At 47.5% G+C, this 17,867-nt stretch overlaps 1 protein-coding gene across 1 annotated transcript in view; it reads right to left on the minus strand.

The window, feature by feature from the left end:
- PECAM1 (platelet and endothelial cell adhesion molecule 1) overlaps nt 1-17,867 on the minus strand; it is a gene marked incomplete at its 5' end in the record, with an annotated part of 122,529 nt that overhangs the window by 3,298 nt on the left and 101,364 nt on the right. Inside the window, one exon of the mRNA XM_082272891.1 lies at nt 17,416-17,432. Within this exon, the coding sequence (XP_082129017.1) occupies nt 17,416-17,432 (17 nt within the window). The remainder of the gene's footprint in view (nt 1-17,415; nt 17,433-17,867) is intronic.

Below are 17,867 nucleotides of genomic sequence, written 5' to 3' on the forward strand. Positions count from 1 at the left end.
TGTCTCCCCCGGCATGTTCTCCTATGTCTCCCCCGGCATGTTCTCCTATGTCTCCCCCGGCATGTTCTCCTATGTCTCCCCGGCATGTTCTCCTATGTCTCCCCCGGCATGTTCTCCTATGTCTCCCCGGCATGTTCCCCTATGTCTCCCCAGCATGTTCCCCTATGTCTCCTCAGCATGTTCCCCTATGTCTCCCCGGCATGTTCTCCTATGTCTCCCCGGCATGTTCTCCTATGTCTCCCCGGCATGTTCTCCTATGTCTCCCCGGCATGTTCTCCTATGTCTCCCCGGCATGTTCTCCTATGTCTCCCCAGCATGTTCTCCTATGTCTCCCCCGGCATTTTCTCCTATGTCTCCCCAGCACGTTCTCCTATGTCTCCCCAGCACGTTCTCCTATGTCTCCCCAGCACGTTCTCCTATGTCTCCCCGGCATGTTCTCCTATGTCTCCCCGGCATGTTCTCCTATGTCTCCCCGGCATGTTCTCCCATGTCTCCCCGGCATGTTCTCCTATGTCTCCCCGGCATGCTCTACTATGTCTCCCCAGCACGTTCTCCTATGTCTCCCCAGCACGTTCTCCTATGTCTCCCCAGCACGTTCTCCTATGTCTCCCCGGCATGTTCTCCTATGTCTCCCCGGCATGTTCTCCTATGTCTCCCCGGCATGTTCTCCCATGTCTCCCCGGCATGTTCTCCTATGTCTCCCCGGCATGCTCTACTATGTCTCCCCAGCATGTTCTCCTATGTCTCCCCCCAGCATGTTCTCCTATATCTCCCCAGCATGTTCTCCTATATCTCCCCAGCATGTTCTCCTATGTCTCCCCGGCATGTTCTCCTATGTCTCCCCGGCATGTTCTCCTATGTCTCCCCGGCATGTTCTCCTATGTCTCCCCGGCATGTTCTCCTATGTCTCCCCAGCACGTTCTCCTATGTCTCCCCAGCACGTTCTCCTATGTCTCCCCAGCACGTTCTCCTATGTCTCCCCGGCATGTTCTCCTATGTCTCCCCGGCATGTTCTCCTATGTCTCCCCGGCATGTTCTCCCATGTCTCCCCGGCATGTTCTCCTATGTCTCCCCGGCATGTTCTCCTATGTCTCCCCGGCATGTTCTCCCATGTCTCCCCGGCATGTTCTCCTATGTCTCCCCGGCATGCTCTACTATGTCTCCCCAGCACGTTCTCCTATGTCTCCCCAGCACGTTCTCCTATGTCTCCCCAGCACGTTCTCCTATGTCTCCCCGGCATGTTCTCCTATGTCTCCCCGGCATGTTCTCCTATGTCTCCCCGGCATGTTCTCCCATGTCTCCCCGGCATGTTCTCCTATGTCTCCCCGGCATGCTCTACTATGTCTCCCCAGCATGTTCTCCTATGTCTCCCCCCAGCATGTTCTCCTATATCTCCCCAGCATGTTCTCCTATATCTCCCCAGCATGTTCTCCTATGTCTCCCCGGCATGTTCTCCTATGTCTCCCCGGCATGTTCTCCTATGTCTCCCCGGCATGTTCTCCTATGTCTCCCCGGCATGTTCTCCTATGTCTCCCCAGCACGTTCTCCTATGTCTCCCCAGCACGTTCTCCTATGTCTCCCCGGCACGTTCTCCTATGTCTCCCCGGCATGTTCTCCTATGTCTCCCCGGCATGTTCTCCTATGTCTCCCCGGCATGTTCTCCCATGTCTCCCCGGCATGTTCTCCTATGTCTCCCCGGCATGCTCTACTATGTCTCCCCAGCACGTTCTCCTATGTCTCCCCAGCACGTTCTCCTATGTCTCCCCAGCACGTTCTCCTATGTCTCCCCGGCATGTTCTCCTATGTCTCCCCGGCATGTTCTCCTATGTCTCCCCGGCATGTTCTCCCATGTCTCCCCGGCATGTTCTCCTATGTCTCCCCGGCATGCTCTACTATGTCTCCCCAGCATGTTCTCCTATGTCTCCCCCCAGCATGTTCTCCTATATCTCCCCAGCATGTTCTCCTATATCTCCCCAGCATGTTCTCCTATGTCTCCCCGGCATGTTCTCCTATGTCTCCCCGGCATGTTCTCCTATGTCTCCCCGGCATGTTCTCCTATGTCTCCCCGGCATGTTCTCCTATGTCTCCCCAGCACGTTCTCCTATGTCTCCCCAGCACGTTCTCCTATGTCTCCCCAGCACGTTCTCCTATGTCTCCCCGGCATGTTCTCCTATGTCTCCCCGGCATGTTCTCCTATGTCTCCCCGGCATGTTCTCCCATGTCTCCCCGGCATGTTCTCCTATGTCTCCCCGGCATGTTCTCCTATGTCTCCCCGGCATGTTCTCCCATGTCTCCCCGGCATGTTCTCCTATGTCTCCCCGGCATGCTCTACTATGTCTCCCCAGCACGTTCTCCTATGTCTCCCCAGCACGTTCTCCTATGTCTCCCCAGCACGTTCTCCTATGTCTCCCCGGCATGTTCTCCTATGTCTCCCCGGCATGTTCTCCTATGTCTCCCCGGCATGTTCTCCCATGTCTCCCCGGCATGTTCTCCTATGTCTCCCCGGCATGCTCTACTATGTCTCCCCAGCATGTTCTCCTATGTCTCCCCCCAGCATGTTCTCCTATATCTCCCCAGCATGTTCTCCTATATCTCCCCAGCATGTTCTCCTATGTCTCCCCGGCATGTTCTCCTATGTCTCCCCGGCATGTTCTCCTATGTCTCCCCGGCATGTTCTCCTATGTCTCCCCAGCACGTTCTCCTATGTCTCCCCAGCACGTTCTCCTATGTCTCCCCGGCACGTTCTCCTATGTCTCCCCGGCATGTTCTCCTATGTCTCCCCGGCATGTTCTCCTATGTCTCCCCGGCATGTTCTCCCATGTCTCCCCGGCATGTTCTCCTATGTCTCCCCGGCATGTTCTCCTATATCTCCCCAGCATGTTCTCCTATGTCTCCCCAGCATGTTCTCCTATGTCTCCCCGGCATGTTCTCCTATATCTCCCCAGCATGTTCTCCTATATCTCCCCAGCATGTTCTCCTATGTCTCCCCGGCATGTTCTCCTATGTCTCCATGCACACACAGGCTGTTATCAGCAGTTTTTGGCAGGGGGCGTTTTCTGGCTGGAAAAAACCTGAAATCTAGTGGGTTTTGAGTGGCGTTTTTCAGCTGCAAAAACACTCTAACGTCAATAAACACCAAAAAACGCTGCTAATTGGCGTTTTTTGAAGTTTTTAACTCCATTGATTTTTTTAAGCCTGGGTTGTGTTTGGAGGTGTCGTTGATGGAACATAGCCTGGGGTCACACTGGTTCATGCTGAACACCGCATGTGATTTACACCAAAAACGCACCGCATTCCTGTGCACATCACATGTGATGTCTCTGCGATGCGATTTGAGACATTTATTTTGTATGGCTCAAAATGTTGTAGGACCCTTTTATTCCCCCGCACCAAAATCTTATCGCATGAGTGTGAACACCTATGGGATGCGATTCTGGCAAGCATTAAATTGTGGGAAAGTGGGAGTTACTAAAATAGCAGAGAGGTGATTTTTAGCTAAAAACGCCAATACAAAGACGCTGAAAAACGCACTACAAAGCTTCTGGCGTTTTTATAATGTCCAGTGTGGATGAGGCCTCATGGTTGGAACTCTTCCTCTGTGTTGCATTGCAGTGATGTGCACATTCAGTTTGAATGGTGCCCCAACGCACTACGGAAACGCAGCCCCAGTGCCCATGCTTTGCAGCGTACCTCAATGCATGGTGACGCACCGCTGCGTGTTGGAGTGAGTCGCATTGTGAAATGATGAATGTCCTGTTTCGTGGTTGCTTTGGTGCGTTCTCCGTCCATTCATCTGACATTTGGACTGTCTTAGCGCTCTTTCAGGCTGCAGTCACACCTCTGCGATTCGAATCTGGAAACAGCCGAATGACAGATTGCAGAACTCCCATTGGATTTGCCATGATCTTAAAATCGCAGTGCGGTTCTGGCACGATAATTTGCGCTACAAACTGCATTGTGTGAAGCATGTAGCCCAAAATAAGCTCCTGAACTTTGTTTTGCGCGGCAAACATCATGCCATGCGCGACTGCAGTGCGATTTATCGCGGCAGAACCGCACCGCGATTTTAGGTGCCATTCTAATGAACCGCATCGCAAAATGTGAGCTCTGGGATTTGTCATTCGTACCCGGCCACTTTGAAACTGCAGTCAGAATCGCTGCAAATCTACCCACAATTCAAAACACTGAATTGTGCATGCAGGCTCAGATAGGCAACCGCGGGGGGGGTTAAAAAAGGGCAGCTGAGCTTAAGCTGCGCTTTTGCCCCCCACCCACATGAAATGTCCTAATACAGCCAGACAGGGCTGTACAGATGCCATGGCTGCAACGCTTTGCAGTTGCTACATTGGCGCACATTGCGTGAAGCTTGTCGCCAAAGAGAACAACGTGAGAAAAAGCGATCACTCCCAGCGCTCAGCCCTGTTCACACCTGGGGGTATTTCAGCTGGTAAACCGCTCATCTCTGAAGTCTCAAAACACCCAACAAGCAAAATCCCATTCATTTCAATGGCCCCCGTTCACATCTCAGCGTTTTGTCCCCTGAAGACAAAACGCCCACCCAGTTGTGTGACAATAGCGAATAAAAATTCACTATTGTCACAGGGATCCTCCTTCTGGCAATCAGGAAACGGGTTTTGAGACCCATTTCCTGATTGGCCGAAAGGAGAAGCCATGCCATTGGGCATGGAGGAGGAGGGAGGAGACGCAGAGGACGGGGAAGAAGCCGAAGCCGCCGCCTGCTTCTGCATCCAGGCAGGGGGAGCGCGAAGGGGGGTCCTGTCCTGTCTCGCTGTGGTCCAGGGGGGGGGGGGGTTGTATGGTGTGCGGCCTGGTGTGGTCCAGTGTGGGGTATGGGGTGGTCTGTCTGCCCCCCCCCTCCCCCGACCCATGGAGCACCAGCTGCCACTGATTTTTGGTAACGCTCTGGGTGTTTGCTCCTTCCCTGTTTGTTCTTTTTGTTATTTTAACCACTTAAGCCCCGGAGGATTTGGCTGCTAAAGGACCAGGGGTTTTTTTGCGATTTTTTACTGCGTGACTTTAACAGACAATTGCGCGGTCGTGCGACGCTGTACCTAAACGAATTTGACGTCCTTTTATTCCCACAAACAGAGCTTTCTTTTGGTGGTATTTGATCACCTGTGCGATTTTTTGATCACGCGCTATAAACAAAAAAAGAGCGTAAATTTTGCAAAAATAACAATATTTTTCAAATTTTTTTATATGAAATTCCCCCAAAAAAATGTAAAAATCAAAATTTTTTAACATTTTTCGGCCAATTTGTTTTATGCTACCTATGTTTGGTAAAAAAAAATCACAAAAAGCGTATTTTGATTGGTTTGCGCAAAAGTTATCGCGTTTACTAACAAAGGGAAAGATTTTTGTCATTTTTGGTGTTTTTTTTAACGCGTAATGGCGGCGATCGGCGATTTTTTTTTCGGTACTGCGACATTGCGGCGGACAGATCGGACCCTTGACTGACATTTTTGACACTTTTGGGGGTACCAGTGACATTTCTACAGTAATCAGTGCTATACATATGCACTGTTACTGCAAAAATGACACTGGCAGGGAAGGGGTTAACTTTATTGGACAGGGAGGGGTTAAGTGTGTCCTAGGGGCGTGTTTCTAACTGTGTAGGGACATTCCTATTGGTGTAAAAGCAAAGATCAACCGTTCTGCATAGTAGAACGGACAGATCTTCACTTTTACACAGGGAGAACTGACAGGCAGCTTGTTTACACAAGCCGCTCTGTCTTTCTCCCTTCACAGGAGCGATCGTAGTGTGACTGACGGACATCGAGTCCGCCGGTCACACACACTGACTTGTCTGTGAACGAGCCGCGGCGGGCGCGCGCCTCGGCGGGCTCGCGCCCGCCCGCAAAAGGCTCGCAAGTCAGTGACAGCCGAGTGACGTACCGATACGTCACTCTGCCTGGCCGGGGCTGACCGCCGCAGTATATAGTCGTGCGGCGGTCGGCAACCGGTTAAATCAGCCTTTTTCAACCAGGGTGCCTAGGCAAAATGCCTAAAACTGATCAAAATTCTTATACAAGCCAGCAGATGGATCAAGCCTGCCTTTTAGATACACAAAGCCACGGGTTTTCATTATGAACCATTACAACTTTCTAGACAGGCATTCTAACAACCAATGACGTCATCTTCTAATACGGAGGATGTCTGTTGCCTCCACAGCATCCTTTGTTTCACCCTCCTGTGCCCCTCTACCTCAGCGCTGGGGGTGACATTAGCTGACTGATGTAGAGATATTGAGGGAGAAGAGAAACATTGGAATACTAGTCAGTACCGGCGTGCAAAAGTGTATTTGCTTTGAAGACTAACTCACCTCTAAGTTTGGGTGTCCTATGTATGGATGTTGCTGCATTTTGTAAAGCTATTAGAATAGGCTTTTACATTTTAGAATACATTTTAGAATGGGGCGCCTCAAGAATGTCCATAATTTTAAAGGGTGCCTCGACTAAAAAAAGGTTGAGAAACGCTGTTTTAAATTGTCACCAAAAAGGAGCCACAGCTTCTTATTGAGCTTTGTTCATTGGGGTTTGCCGCGTTTCTGTGCCATTGACAATGAATTGCACCCGAACCGACATGATGCGATTTGTCATTTTTGTGCAGAGCATTTTGGGATCGTGGGCAGATTTGCACTGATTCTGCTTGAGGTCGCAAACGCTGACGTATGAACAGGGCCCAATGTATAAAATAACCCCTTCTGGACCGGAAGGATTTGCCCCCTTTAATGACCAGGCCATTTTTTGCGATTCGGCACTGCGTTACTTCAACGGACAATTGTGCGGTCGTGCGATGCTGCACCCAAATAAAATTGACGTCCTTTTTTCCCCCCACAAATAGAGATTTCTTATAGTGGTATTTGATCACCAAAAGAAATTAAATTTTGATTTTTTTGCGCGATAAACAAAAAAAGAGCAACAATTCTGAAAAAAAAAAAATCGTTTTTCAATTTCTGCTATAGAACATTCCCCAAAAAAATGTAAAAATCTAAATTTTTTAACATTTTAGGCCAATTTGTTTTCTGCTACATATTTTTGGTAAAAAAAAAATCGCAATAAGCGTATTTTGATTGGTTTGCGCAAAAGTTATCACGTCTACAAACTACGGGAAAGATTTATGTCATTTTTATTGTTTTTATTTTTTTACTAGTAATGGCGGCGATCTGCGATTTTTAGCGGGACTGCGACATTGCAGCAGACAGATCGGACCCCTAACTGACATTTTTGACACTTTTGGGGGGACCAGTGACATTACTACAGTAATCCGTGCTAAAAATATGCACTGTTACTGTAATAATGACACTGCCAGGGAAGGGGTTAACATTGTGGGTGATCCTAGGGGAGTGTTTCTAACTGTATGGGGGCAGGGCTTGTGAAATGATCATAGAGACATGTGATCCTATATAGAAGGATCACAGGAGCTCTGTGATCATTCCAGGGAGAAGAACGGTCAGCTGTTTACAACATCCGACCGTCCTTCTCTCTCAGCGGCGGGAGATCGTGGGTGGCCGGTGGCAATCGGGGCCGCCTGCCCTGTGTATCTCGTGCCTACAGCCAGGGGGCTATCGCGCGCCGGTGGCGGCGGGCGCTCGCCCCCTAGCTGCAGGCGCGTGACCGACATAGCCCTACATCGGTTCACGCAGGAGGGGCTGCCTGTCGCAGTATATCTGCGGCGGGCGGTCCAGAAGCGGTTAACTTACTGTTTTTGGTCATTTTATTGTTACTGTCGCCTCGTTTGTGTTTGTTATTGTGATTTTGTGTTGTCTTTGGTGCCACCTGTCAAACTTGACCGTTGTGTTTTAGCCCCTGTTCACACCAGTGCGACTTGTTGTGCTATTTGCCAGTTCAAAATTGCATGACAAATTGCACCCCATTGCCGGGAATAGAACTGTTCATATTACTGCGATTCATGTTGCAGCGATTATGAAAAAGGTTCCTGCACTACTTTTTGCTGATTTTATTGCGACTTGCATAGACGTCTATGAAATGAAGCTGCGATACCCCAATGAAATCGGCAGTGCAAATTGCTTTGAAATCGCACTGAAATAGTGAGATTTCAAAGCCGCACCGGTGTGAATGGGGGCTAATGGGGCAATGCATGCGAAAAGAGCATGGTAGTGTAGCGGTAAAGGATTAAATAAGGTGGTAAGGAGACATTATAATGCAGAGTGCTCATCAAAGGACAAAGCACGGCAATGCAAGTCTGAAAGAGCACTTAATGCAATGCATGCCAATGTGTGAAGAAAACGCATGGTAATGCATGTGCGTTAACACAATGGACCAGAAATCTGAATGGGCCACCAAGCTTTTATTTATTTGGTGCAATACATTATTATTTTCACATTTTCTGTCCTGTTCACTTTCATTTTAGTGTGGAATAGTTCCATTGAAAGTTGTATATACAGTGGGTACGGAAAGTATTCAGACCCCCTTAAATTTTTCACTCTTTGTTATATTGCAGCCATTTGCTAAAATCATTTAAGTTCATTCTTCTTCCTCATGAATGTACACATAGCACCCCATACTGACAGAAAAACACAGAATTGTTGACATTGTTGCAGATTTATTAAAAAAGAAAAACTGAAATATCACATGGTCCTAAGTATTCAGACCCTTTGCTGTGACACTCATATATTTAACTCAGGTGCTTTTCATTTCTTCTGATCATCCTTGAGATGGTTCTACACCTTCATTTGAGTCCAGCTGTGTTTGATTATACTGATTGGACTTGATTAGGAAAGCCACACACCTGATTATATAAGACCTTCCAGATCACAATGCATGTCAGAGCAAATGAGAATCATGAGGTCAAAGGAACTGCCTGAAGAGCTCAGAGACAGAATTGTGGCAAGGCACAGATCTGGCCAAGGTTACAAAAAGATTTCTGCTGCACTTAAGGTTCCTAAGAGCACAGTGGCCTCCATAATCCTCAAATGGAAGACGTTTGGGATGACCAGAACCCTTCCTAGAGCTGGCCGTCCGGCCAAACTGAGCTATCGGGGGAGAAGAGCCTTGGTGAGAGAGGTAAAGAAGAACCCAAAGATCACTGTGGCTGAGCTCCAGAGATGCAGTCAGGAGATGGGAGAAAGTTGTAGAAAGTCAACCATCACTGCAGCCCTCCACCAGTCGGGGCTTTATGGCAGAGTGGCCCGACGGAAGCCTCTCCTCAGTGTAAGACACATGAAAGCCCGCATGGAGTTTGCTAAAAAACACCTTTGTGGCCTTAATTCTAAGCGGTATGTGTGGAGAAAACCAGGCACTGCTCATCACCTGTCCAATACAGTCCCAACAGTGAAGCATGGTGGTGGCAGCATCATGCTGTGGGGGTGTTTTTCAGCTGCAGGGACAGGACGACTGGTTGCAATTGAGGGAAAGATGAATGCGGCCAACTACAGGGATATCCTGGACAAAAACCTTCTCCAGAGTGCTCTGGACCTCAGACTGGGCCGAAGGTTTACCTTCCAACAAGACAATGACCCTAAGCACACAGCTAAAATAACGAAGGAGTGGCTTCACAACAACTCCGTGACTGTTCTTGAATGGCCCAGCCAGAGCCCTGACTTAAACCCAATTGAGCATCTCTGGAGAGACCTAAAAATGGCCGTCCACCAACGTTTACCATCCAACCTGACAGAACTGGAGAGGATCTGCAAGGAGGAATGGCAGAGGATCCCCAAATCCAGGTGTGAAAGACTTGTTGCATCTTTCCCAAAAAGACTCCTGGCTGTATTAGATCAAAAGGGGGCTTCTACTAAATACTGAGCAAAGGGTCTGAATACTTAGGACCATGTGATATTTCAGTTTTTCTTTTTTAATAAATCTGCAACAATGTCAACAATTCTGTGTTTTTCTGTCAGTATGGGGTGCTATGTGTACATTCATGAGGAAGAAGAATGAACTTAAATGATTTTAGCAAATGGCTGCAATATAACAAAGAGTGAAAAATTTAAGGGGGTCTGAATACTTTCCGTACCCACTGTAGTGCTGTATCAGGGTGTAATTCCAAATATCACCAGCAGGTGTCGCTCAGCATTTCTGCACACCTAATGACCTGCACCTGCTGGGAGGTTATATATATATATTCCCTGCAGGTGTCTCTGGCCCTCCTCTGTAGTCTAGTTTAGTATGTTGGTGTCTTGTTCTGAGAGAATCCTCTGAGTCTTCGCTTCACATCCATATAGTAAGGTCCATGTATATTCTGACACAGGCACAATTTTTATACTTTTGGCTCTGTATGCCAGCAGAATAATTTGTGGGTCATTCTGCCTTTAGTTTTGACATTACCAAAGACTGGGTTTCCTCCTTTCAGATGATTTGTCAGACTCTACCTGCAGCTGTCTTCAGTTGTTCTTTGTTTGTGGGTCTTTCTGCCTTTAGTTTTGTCTTCAGCAAGTGAAATGCATCCTCAATTGGGTGGAGATCAGGAGATTGAATCGGCCACTGCAGAATATTCCACTTCTTTTTCTTCGAAAGCTCCTGGGTTGCTTTTGCAGTGTGTTTTGGATCATCATTGTCCATCTGTACTGTGAAGTGCCGTCCAATCAACTTGCTGCAATCGGCTGAATCTGGGCTGACGGTATATCTCTAAACACTGCAGAATATTCATCCAGCTGCTTCTGTCACATCATCAATAAACAATGACCCAGTGCCACTGGAAGCCATGCATGCCCATGCCATCACACTGCCTCCACCATGTTTTACAGATAACGTTGTGTGCTTTGGACCATGAGCTGTTCCAAGTCTTCTCCACACTTTTTATTTCCGTCATTCTGGTACAGATTAATCTTCGTTTCATCTGTCCAAAGAATGCTTTTCCAGAACTGGTCTGGCTTTTTTAGATGTTTTTTTGGAAAAGTCTAATCTGGCTTTTCTATTCTTTAGGCTTATAAATGGTTTGCACCTTGTGCTGAACCCTCTGTATTTGCTCTTATGAAGTCTTCTCCGGATTGTAGACTTTGACAATGATACGCCCACCTCCTGGAGAGTGTTCTTCACTGGTCTAGATGTGGTTAGTGGGTTTTTCTTTACCATAGAGAGGATCTTACGATCATCCACCACTGTTGTCTTCCATGGATGTCCAGGCCTTTTTATGTTGCTGAGCTCACCAGTGCATTCCTTTAGGGTAAATACCTGAAAAATGGTGCCTTTTATGTGCTTTTTATGGACCTAACTGTAATATTTGGATTTTGTTTTTTTTTAGGTATTTACCAAAACCTGTTCATGCTATAGTTATATAATAGATATAGGATGAAAGTGCACACTCTTGGGTTTAATTTGAGGGTATGTACATCCAAATCGGAGGAGGGGTTTAGGGATTACAGCTCTTAAGAATAGCCACCCCTTTTTTAAAGGACCAAAAGCAACTGGACAATTGAATCAAAAGCTGTTTCATGGCCAGGTGTGGGCTACTCCTTCGTTATTTTTTCATCCATTAGGCGGGTAAAAGGTCTGGAGTTGATTCTAAGTGTGGTATTTGCATTTTTAATCTATTGCTGTGAACCTCCATCATGTGTTCAAAGGAGCTGTCCATGCAAGAGAAACAGGCCATTGTAAGGCTTCAAAAACAAAATAAACCCATCAGAGAGATAGCAGCAACATTAGGAGTGGCCAAATCAACAGTTTGGTACATTCTGAGGAAAGAAGAATGCACTGGTGAGCTCAGCAATATAAAAAGGTCTGGATGTCCACGGAAGACAACAGTGGTGGATGATCGCAGGATCCTCTCTATGGTAAAGAAGGATCCTCCTCTTTGGTTATGCAGTCTGTAGGCTCTTAGTGAATGGACACGGGTGCTTCATGCCCCTTTTTGGCGACCGTTTGTCGGTGACTCCTTGTAGACCTCTACGCCCACTCTGCCCTGCATGGTGGAAGAGGGTATGCCCTTCCAACCTTTGAGGATTTTCTGATTATCGAATATTCTCCTTGGCTCTCAGCCGTCTATTGCTTCAATGATATCATAATCCCCTTGAAGAAGACCACCATTAGGGTGAAACGCGTCGGGGTTAATGCCCCTCCACCACTTAGTGTTTGGGGCGTTGTTTTGCATTTTATCTTTGTAAATATCATTATGAAATGTAACCTTTTGCTTTTTATACGTATCAGCAACCAGGAGCTCATAACATACTTCCCCTTTAGGGGTTGTTTTTAATATTTAATATTTATTTCACCACTTGTCACTTTTTCCATTTTTTTGTTTAATAAAGTATACTTTTAGAAATATTTTTGAAATTTTTCATTCCATGATTTGGTTTATACTTACTGCCCAAAAACCCGTTGGGGGTTGATACCTCCGGTAACCCTTTTTTCTATGGTAAAGAAAACCCCATTCACAACATCCAGACCAGTGAAGAACACTCTCCAGGAGGTGGGCGTATCATTGTCAAAGTCTACAATCAGAAGACTTCATAAATACAGAGGATTCACCACAAGGTGCAAACCATTCATAAGCCTGAAGAATAGAAAAGCTAGATTGGACTTTGCCAAAAAAACATCTAAAAAAGCCAGACCAGTTCTGGAAAAGCATTCTTTGGACAGATGAAACAAAGCTTAATCTGTACCAGAATGACGGGAAGAAAAAAGTGTGGAGAAGGCTTGGAACAGCTCATGGTCCAAAGCACACATCATCATCATCTGTAAAACACGGTGGAGGCAGAGTGATGGCATGGGCATGCATGGCTTCCAGTGGCACAGTGTCATTGGTGTTTATTGATGATGTGACAGAAGACAGAAGCAGCTGGATGAATATTCTGCAGTGTTTAGATATAAACTGTCAGCCCAGATTCAGCCAAATGCAGCAAAGTTGATTGGACAGCGCTTCACAGTACAGATGGACAATGATGATCCAAAACACACGGCAAAAGCAACCCAGGAGCTTTTGAAGGAAAACAAGTGGAATATTCTGCAATGGCCTAGTCAATCTCCCGATCTCCACCCAAATGAACATGCAATTAATTTGCTGAAGAAAAAACTAAAGGCAGAAAGACCCACAAACAAAGAACAACTGAAGACAGCTGAAGGTAGAGTCTGACAAAGCATCAGAAAGTCTTTGGTAAACCCAGTCTCTGGTAATGCCCATGGGTTCCAGACTTAAGTCATTGCCAGTAAAGAATCCTCAACAAAATATTAAAAATGAACATTTTATTTATGATTATATTCATTTGTCCAATTACATTTGAGCCCCTGAAAATGGAGGGACTGTGTAGAAAAATGGTTGCAGTTCCTAAAATTTGTACTTGATATTTATGTTCAACCCCTTGAATTAAAGCTGAAAGTCTGCACTTCACATTCTTTTGGATTGTTCCATCTTAATTTTATTCTGGTGGCATAGAGAGCCAAAAGTATGACAATTGTGCCTGTGTCCATCCATACACTGAATAAAATTATAAACATAACACTTCTGTTTTTGCCCCCATTTTTCATGAGCTGAACTCAAAGATCTCAGACTTTTTCTATGTACATAAAAGGCCGATTTCTCTCAAATATTGTTCACAAATCTGTGTAAATCTGTGTTACTGAGCACTTCCACTTCCTCACAGGTGCGGCATATCAAGATGCTGATTAGACAGCATGATTACTGCACAGGTGTGCCTTAGGCTGCCCACAATAAAAGGCCACTCTAACTTGTGCAGTTTTATCACACAGCACAATGCCACAGATGTCCCAAGTTTTGAGGGAGGGTGCAATTGGCATGCTGACTGCAGGAATGTCCACCAGAGCTGTTGCCTGAGAATTGAGCGTTCATTTCTCTACTATAAGCCGTCTCCAACGGCGTTCCAGAGAATTTGGCAGTACATCCAACCGGCCTCACAACCACAGACCACGTGTGACCACACCAGCCCAGGACCTCCACATCCAGCATCTTCACCTCCAAGATTGTATGAAACCAGTGCCCCGGACAGCTGTTGCAACAATCGGTTTGCATAACCAAAGAATTTCTGCACAAACTGTCAGAAACCATCTCAGGGAAGCTCATCTGCATGTTCATCGTCCTTAATCGGGGTCTCCACCTGACTGCAGTTCGTCTTCGGCACTTTAGAGAGGTGTTCTCTTCACGGATGAATCCCGGTTCTCACTGTACAGGGCAGATGGCAGACAGTGTGTATGGCATCGTGTGGGTGAGCGGTTTGCTGATGTGGATGGAGTGGCCCATGGTGGTGGTGGGGTGATAGTAAGGGCAGACGTATGTTATGGATGGAGTGACCCATGGTGGCGGTGGGGTTATGGTATGGGCAGTTGTATGTTATGGACGGAGTGGCCCATGGTGGCGGTGCAGTTATGGTATGGGCAGGCGTACGTTATGGATTGAGTGGCCCATGGTGGCGGTGCGGTTATGGTATGGGCAGGCGTATGTTATAGATGGAGTGGCCCATGGTGGCGGTGCGGTTATTGTATGGGCAGGTGTATGTTATGGATGGAGTGGCCTATGGTGGTGGTGCGGTTATGGTATGGGCAGGCGTACGTTGTGGATGAAGTGGCCCATGGTGGCAGTGGGGTTATGGTATGGGCAGGCGTACATTGTGGATGGAGCGGCCAATGGCGGCGGTGGGGTTATGGTATGGGCAGGCGTATGTTGTGGATGGAGTGGCCCATGGTGGCGGTGCGGTTATGGTATGGGCAGGCGTACGTTGTGGATGGAGAGGCCAATGGTGGCAGTGGGGTTATGGTATATGGGCAGGCGTATGTTGTGGATGGAGTGGCCAATGGTGGCGGTGGGGTTATGGTATGGGCAGGCGTACGTTGTGGATGGAGTGGCCAATGGTGGCGGTGGGGTTATGGTATGGGCAGGCGTACGTTGTGGATGGAGTGGCCAATGGTGGCGGTGGGGTTATGGTATGGGCAGGCGTATGTTGTGGATGGAGTGGCCCATGGTGGCGGTGGGGATATGGTATGGGCAGGCGTATGTTGTGGATGGAGTTGCCCATGGTGGTGGTGGGGTTATGGTATGGGCAGGCGTATGTTGTGGATGGAGTGGCCCATGGTGGGGGTGATGTTATGGTACGGGGTGAGGTTATGGTATGGGCAGGCGTATGTTGTGGATGGAGTGGCCCATGGTGGCGGTGGGGTTATGGTATGGGCAGGCGTATGTTGTGGATGGAGTGGCCCATGGTGGGGGTGAGGTTATGGTATGGGGTGAGGTTATGGTATGGGCAGGCGTATGTTGTGGATGGAGTGGCCCATGGTGGTAGTGGGGATATGGTATGGGCAGGCGTATGTTAGGACAATGAACACAGGTGCATTTTATTGATGGCATTTTGAATGCACAGAGATACCGTGATGAGATTCTGAGGCCCATTGTTGTGCCATTCATCCACGACCATCACCTCATGTTGCAGCATGATAATGCGCTGCCCCATGGTGCAAGGATCTGTACACAATTCCTGGAAGCTGAAAACATCCCAGTTCTTGCATGGTTGACATACTCCCCGGACATGTCACCCATTGAGCATGTTTGGGATGCTCTGGATCGGCGTATAGGACAGCGTGTTCCAGGTCCTGCCAATATCCAGCAACTTCGCACAGCCATTGAAGAGGAGTGGACCAACATTCCACAGGAACCAATCACCAACCTGATCAACTCTATGCCAAGGAGATGTGTTGCACTGCGTGAGGCAAATGGTGGTCTGGTCACACCAGAGACTGACTGGTTTTCGGACCCCACCAATACAGTAAAACTGCACATTTTATTGTGGGCAGCCTAAGGCACACCTGTGCAATAATCATGCTGTCCAATCAGAATCTTGATATGCCACACCTGTGAGGTGGATGGATTATCTCGGCAAAGGAGAAGTGATCACTAACACAGATTTACACAGATTTGTGAAGAATATTGGAGAGAAATCGGCCTTTTGTGTACATAGAAAAAGTCTGAGATCTTTGAGTTCAGCTCATGAAAAATGGGGGCAAAAACAAAAGTGTTGTGTTTATAATTTTGTTCAGTGTATTTGGACCTAAGACCCCCCATTCACACTACCGCAACTTGTCAGCCTGACAAGTCGCGGTCCTCACGCTCCCATAGTGTAGTACAGGAGCCATTCTAATAGGAGCTCCGACATAGAAAAAGGGTCCTGTACTACTTCGGGTCAACCTCGGAGCGACTTGCATTGACTTCCATTATGTGAAGTCCGTGCAAGTCGCGCAGAAGTCGCGGTGCATAGGACTTCACAGGTCGCCCCCGAAGTCGTGCCGCGGTAGTGTGAATGGAGTGTAAGAGCCGGTTCACATAGGGGCGACCCGACTTCCCAGGGCGACCTGTGAAGTCGCAGTGCACAGCTCGCACTGCGACCTCGGAGCGGCATGCACGGACTTCATATCATTGAAGTCAATGCAGGTCCCTCCAGGTCGCCCCAAAGTAGTATGACTTGTGTCGCTCCTATTAGAACGGGTCCTGTGCTAATCTATGGCAGGCGACCCACGGCGACTTGTCAGGCGACCAGGTCGCCTGACAAGTCACCCCAGTGTGAACCGGCTCTTACTGTATATTGGATAGTTTGTAGCGAGTTCTTAGTAATTATGTAACAGTTCCAGCAGATTCTCAATTCTGAAAATGTATCCATACTTTGGGTTCTTGCACTCAGTAGTGATAAATAAAACATCAGATCGTGCTGGCAGAAAGTTTCTGCACATGCGCAAAAGTAGCGCCAAAACTTTTTTGAGCTTCAGGCGTTTTGGGGTGGAGATGTGAACTCCATAGGGAATAATTGATTTTTTTTTTTCTCCCTGAACATTCGGCGTTTGGAGCTACAAATCGCACGGGTGAGAATGGAGCCTAAAAACGCGTGCAAGAATCGAATATTCGTTTTTCTACGTTTTTTTTTTTTTCTCCCTTAAGGGTAATAAAAGCTTTCTGTGAGCGGTGACAATAAATCTGCATCCAGCCGCTTCCGCCCTGCGAATTCCCTTCCTTTAATAGTCCAGCCGGGACCCTCCAAGACAATGCGGCGATCTATCAGCGCGGCGACACACAAATAGGTGCATTCCTCGCTGCATTTATGTAAACATGGCCGGCGAGGAAAGAAAAATAATGCGGGCTCGCTCGCAGACCGTTTTTAGCCGGGGGAGGGGAGAGATATAAATTTAATGGTGCTGCGGAGGAAATAGGAGTGCGTTTCCTTCCTCCGCCTATAACTGACAGCGCTCATTTAAGACGCGGCCTTTGAAAAAACATATTTGAGGAAATATCTTAACAATGACAAGCCGCCTCGGCCAAGGATGACTAATCGGCATTGTTTATGTAGTATGGAACCCGGGGCCGCCGCGCCATTATTAATGGGGCCCTTCCCTCTAAACTCGCACTTAACCCTTTCATCCCCCCCAATATTTAATTCATTTACCCCCCCCCCCCCCCCCCATCCAATCTACATCCTTGTAGGAGCCACTAAATACTTACATTGACGTTGTTTTCTACAGAATCTGGAAGAAAAAAAAGGGGAAAAAAGGAGTTAATTTTTCAAAAGCGTGTTTTGTTATGTGTTAATAGTAACAAAGTATCAATAATAGAAATAATGATCATCAGGGCGTTTTCTCAGCTGGAACATGGGGGAGAATGCGGGAGAACGCAGTACTGAATGTATGTAATGGATCGGGGTGCTATGGTGTGCTGAACGGTCTATTGATGACCGCTGCTGGGCGATCTATTGTTCCTGGAAGAGATCTATTTTTGCATGGTGGGCTATTGTTGCAGGGGAGCTCTGTTTTTACTGGTCAGGGATCTATTGTTGCTGGGGAGGTCTATTATTGTTGCTGGTGGGGGATCTATTATTGCTTGGGGAGGTCAATTGTTGCAGGAGGGCATCTATTTTTGTGTGGCAAACTATTGTTGCTGGGGAGGTCTGTTTTTAATGGTCA

Source organism: Pelophylax lessonae (assembly GCF_965119305.1).
Source record: "Pelophylax lessonae genome assembly, chromosome: 11".
Classification (NCBI taxonomy): domain Eukaryota; kingdom Metazoa; phylum Chordata; class Amphibia; order Anura; family Ranidae; genus Pelophylax; species Pelophylax lessonae.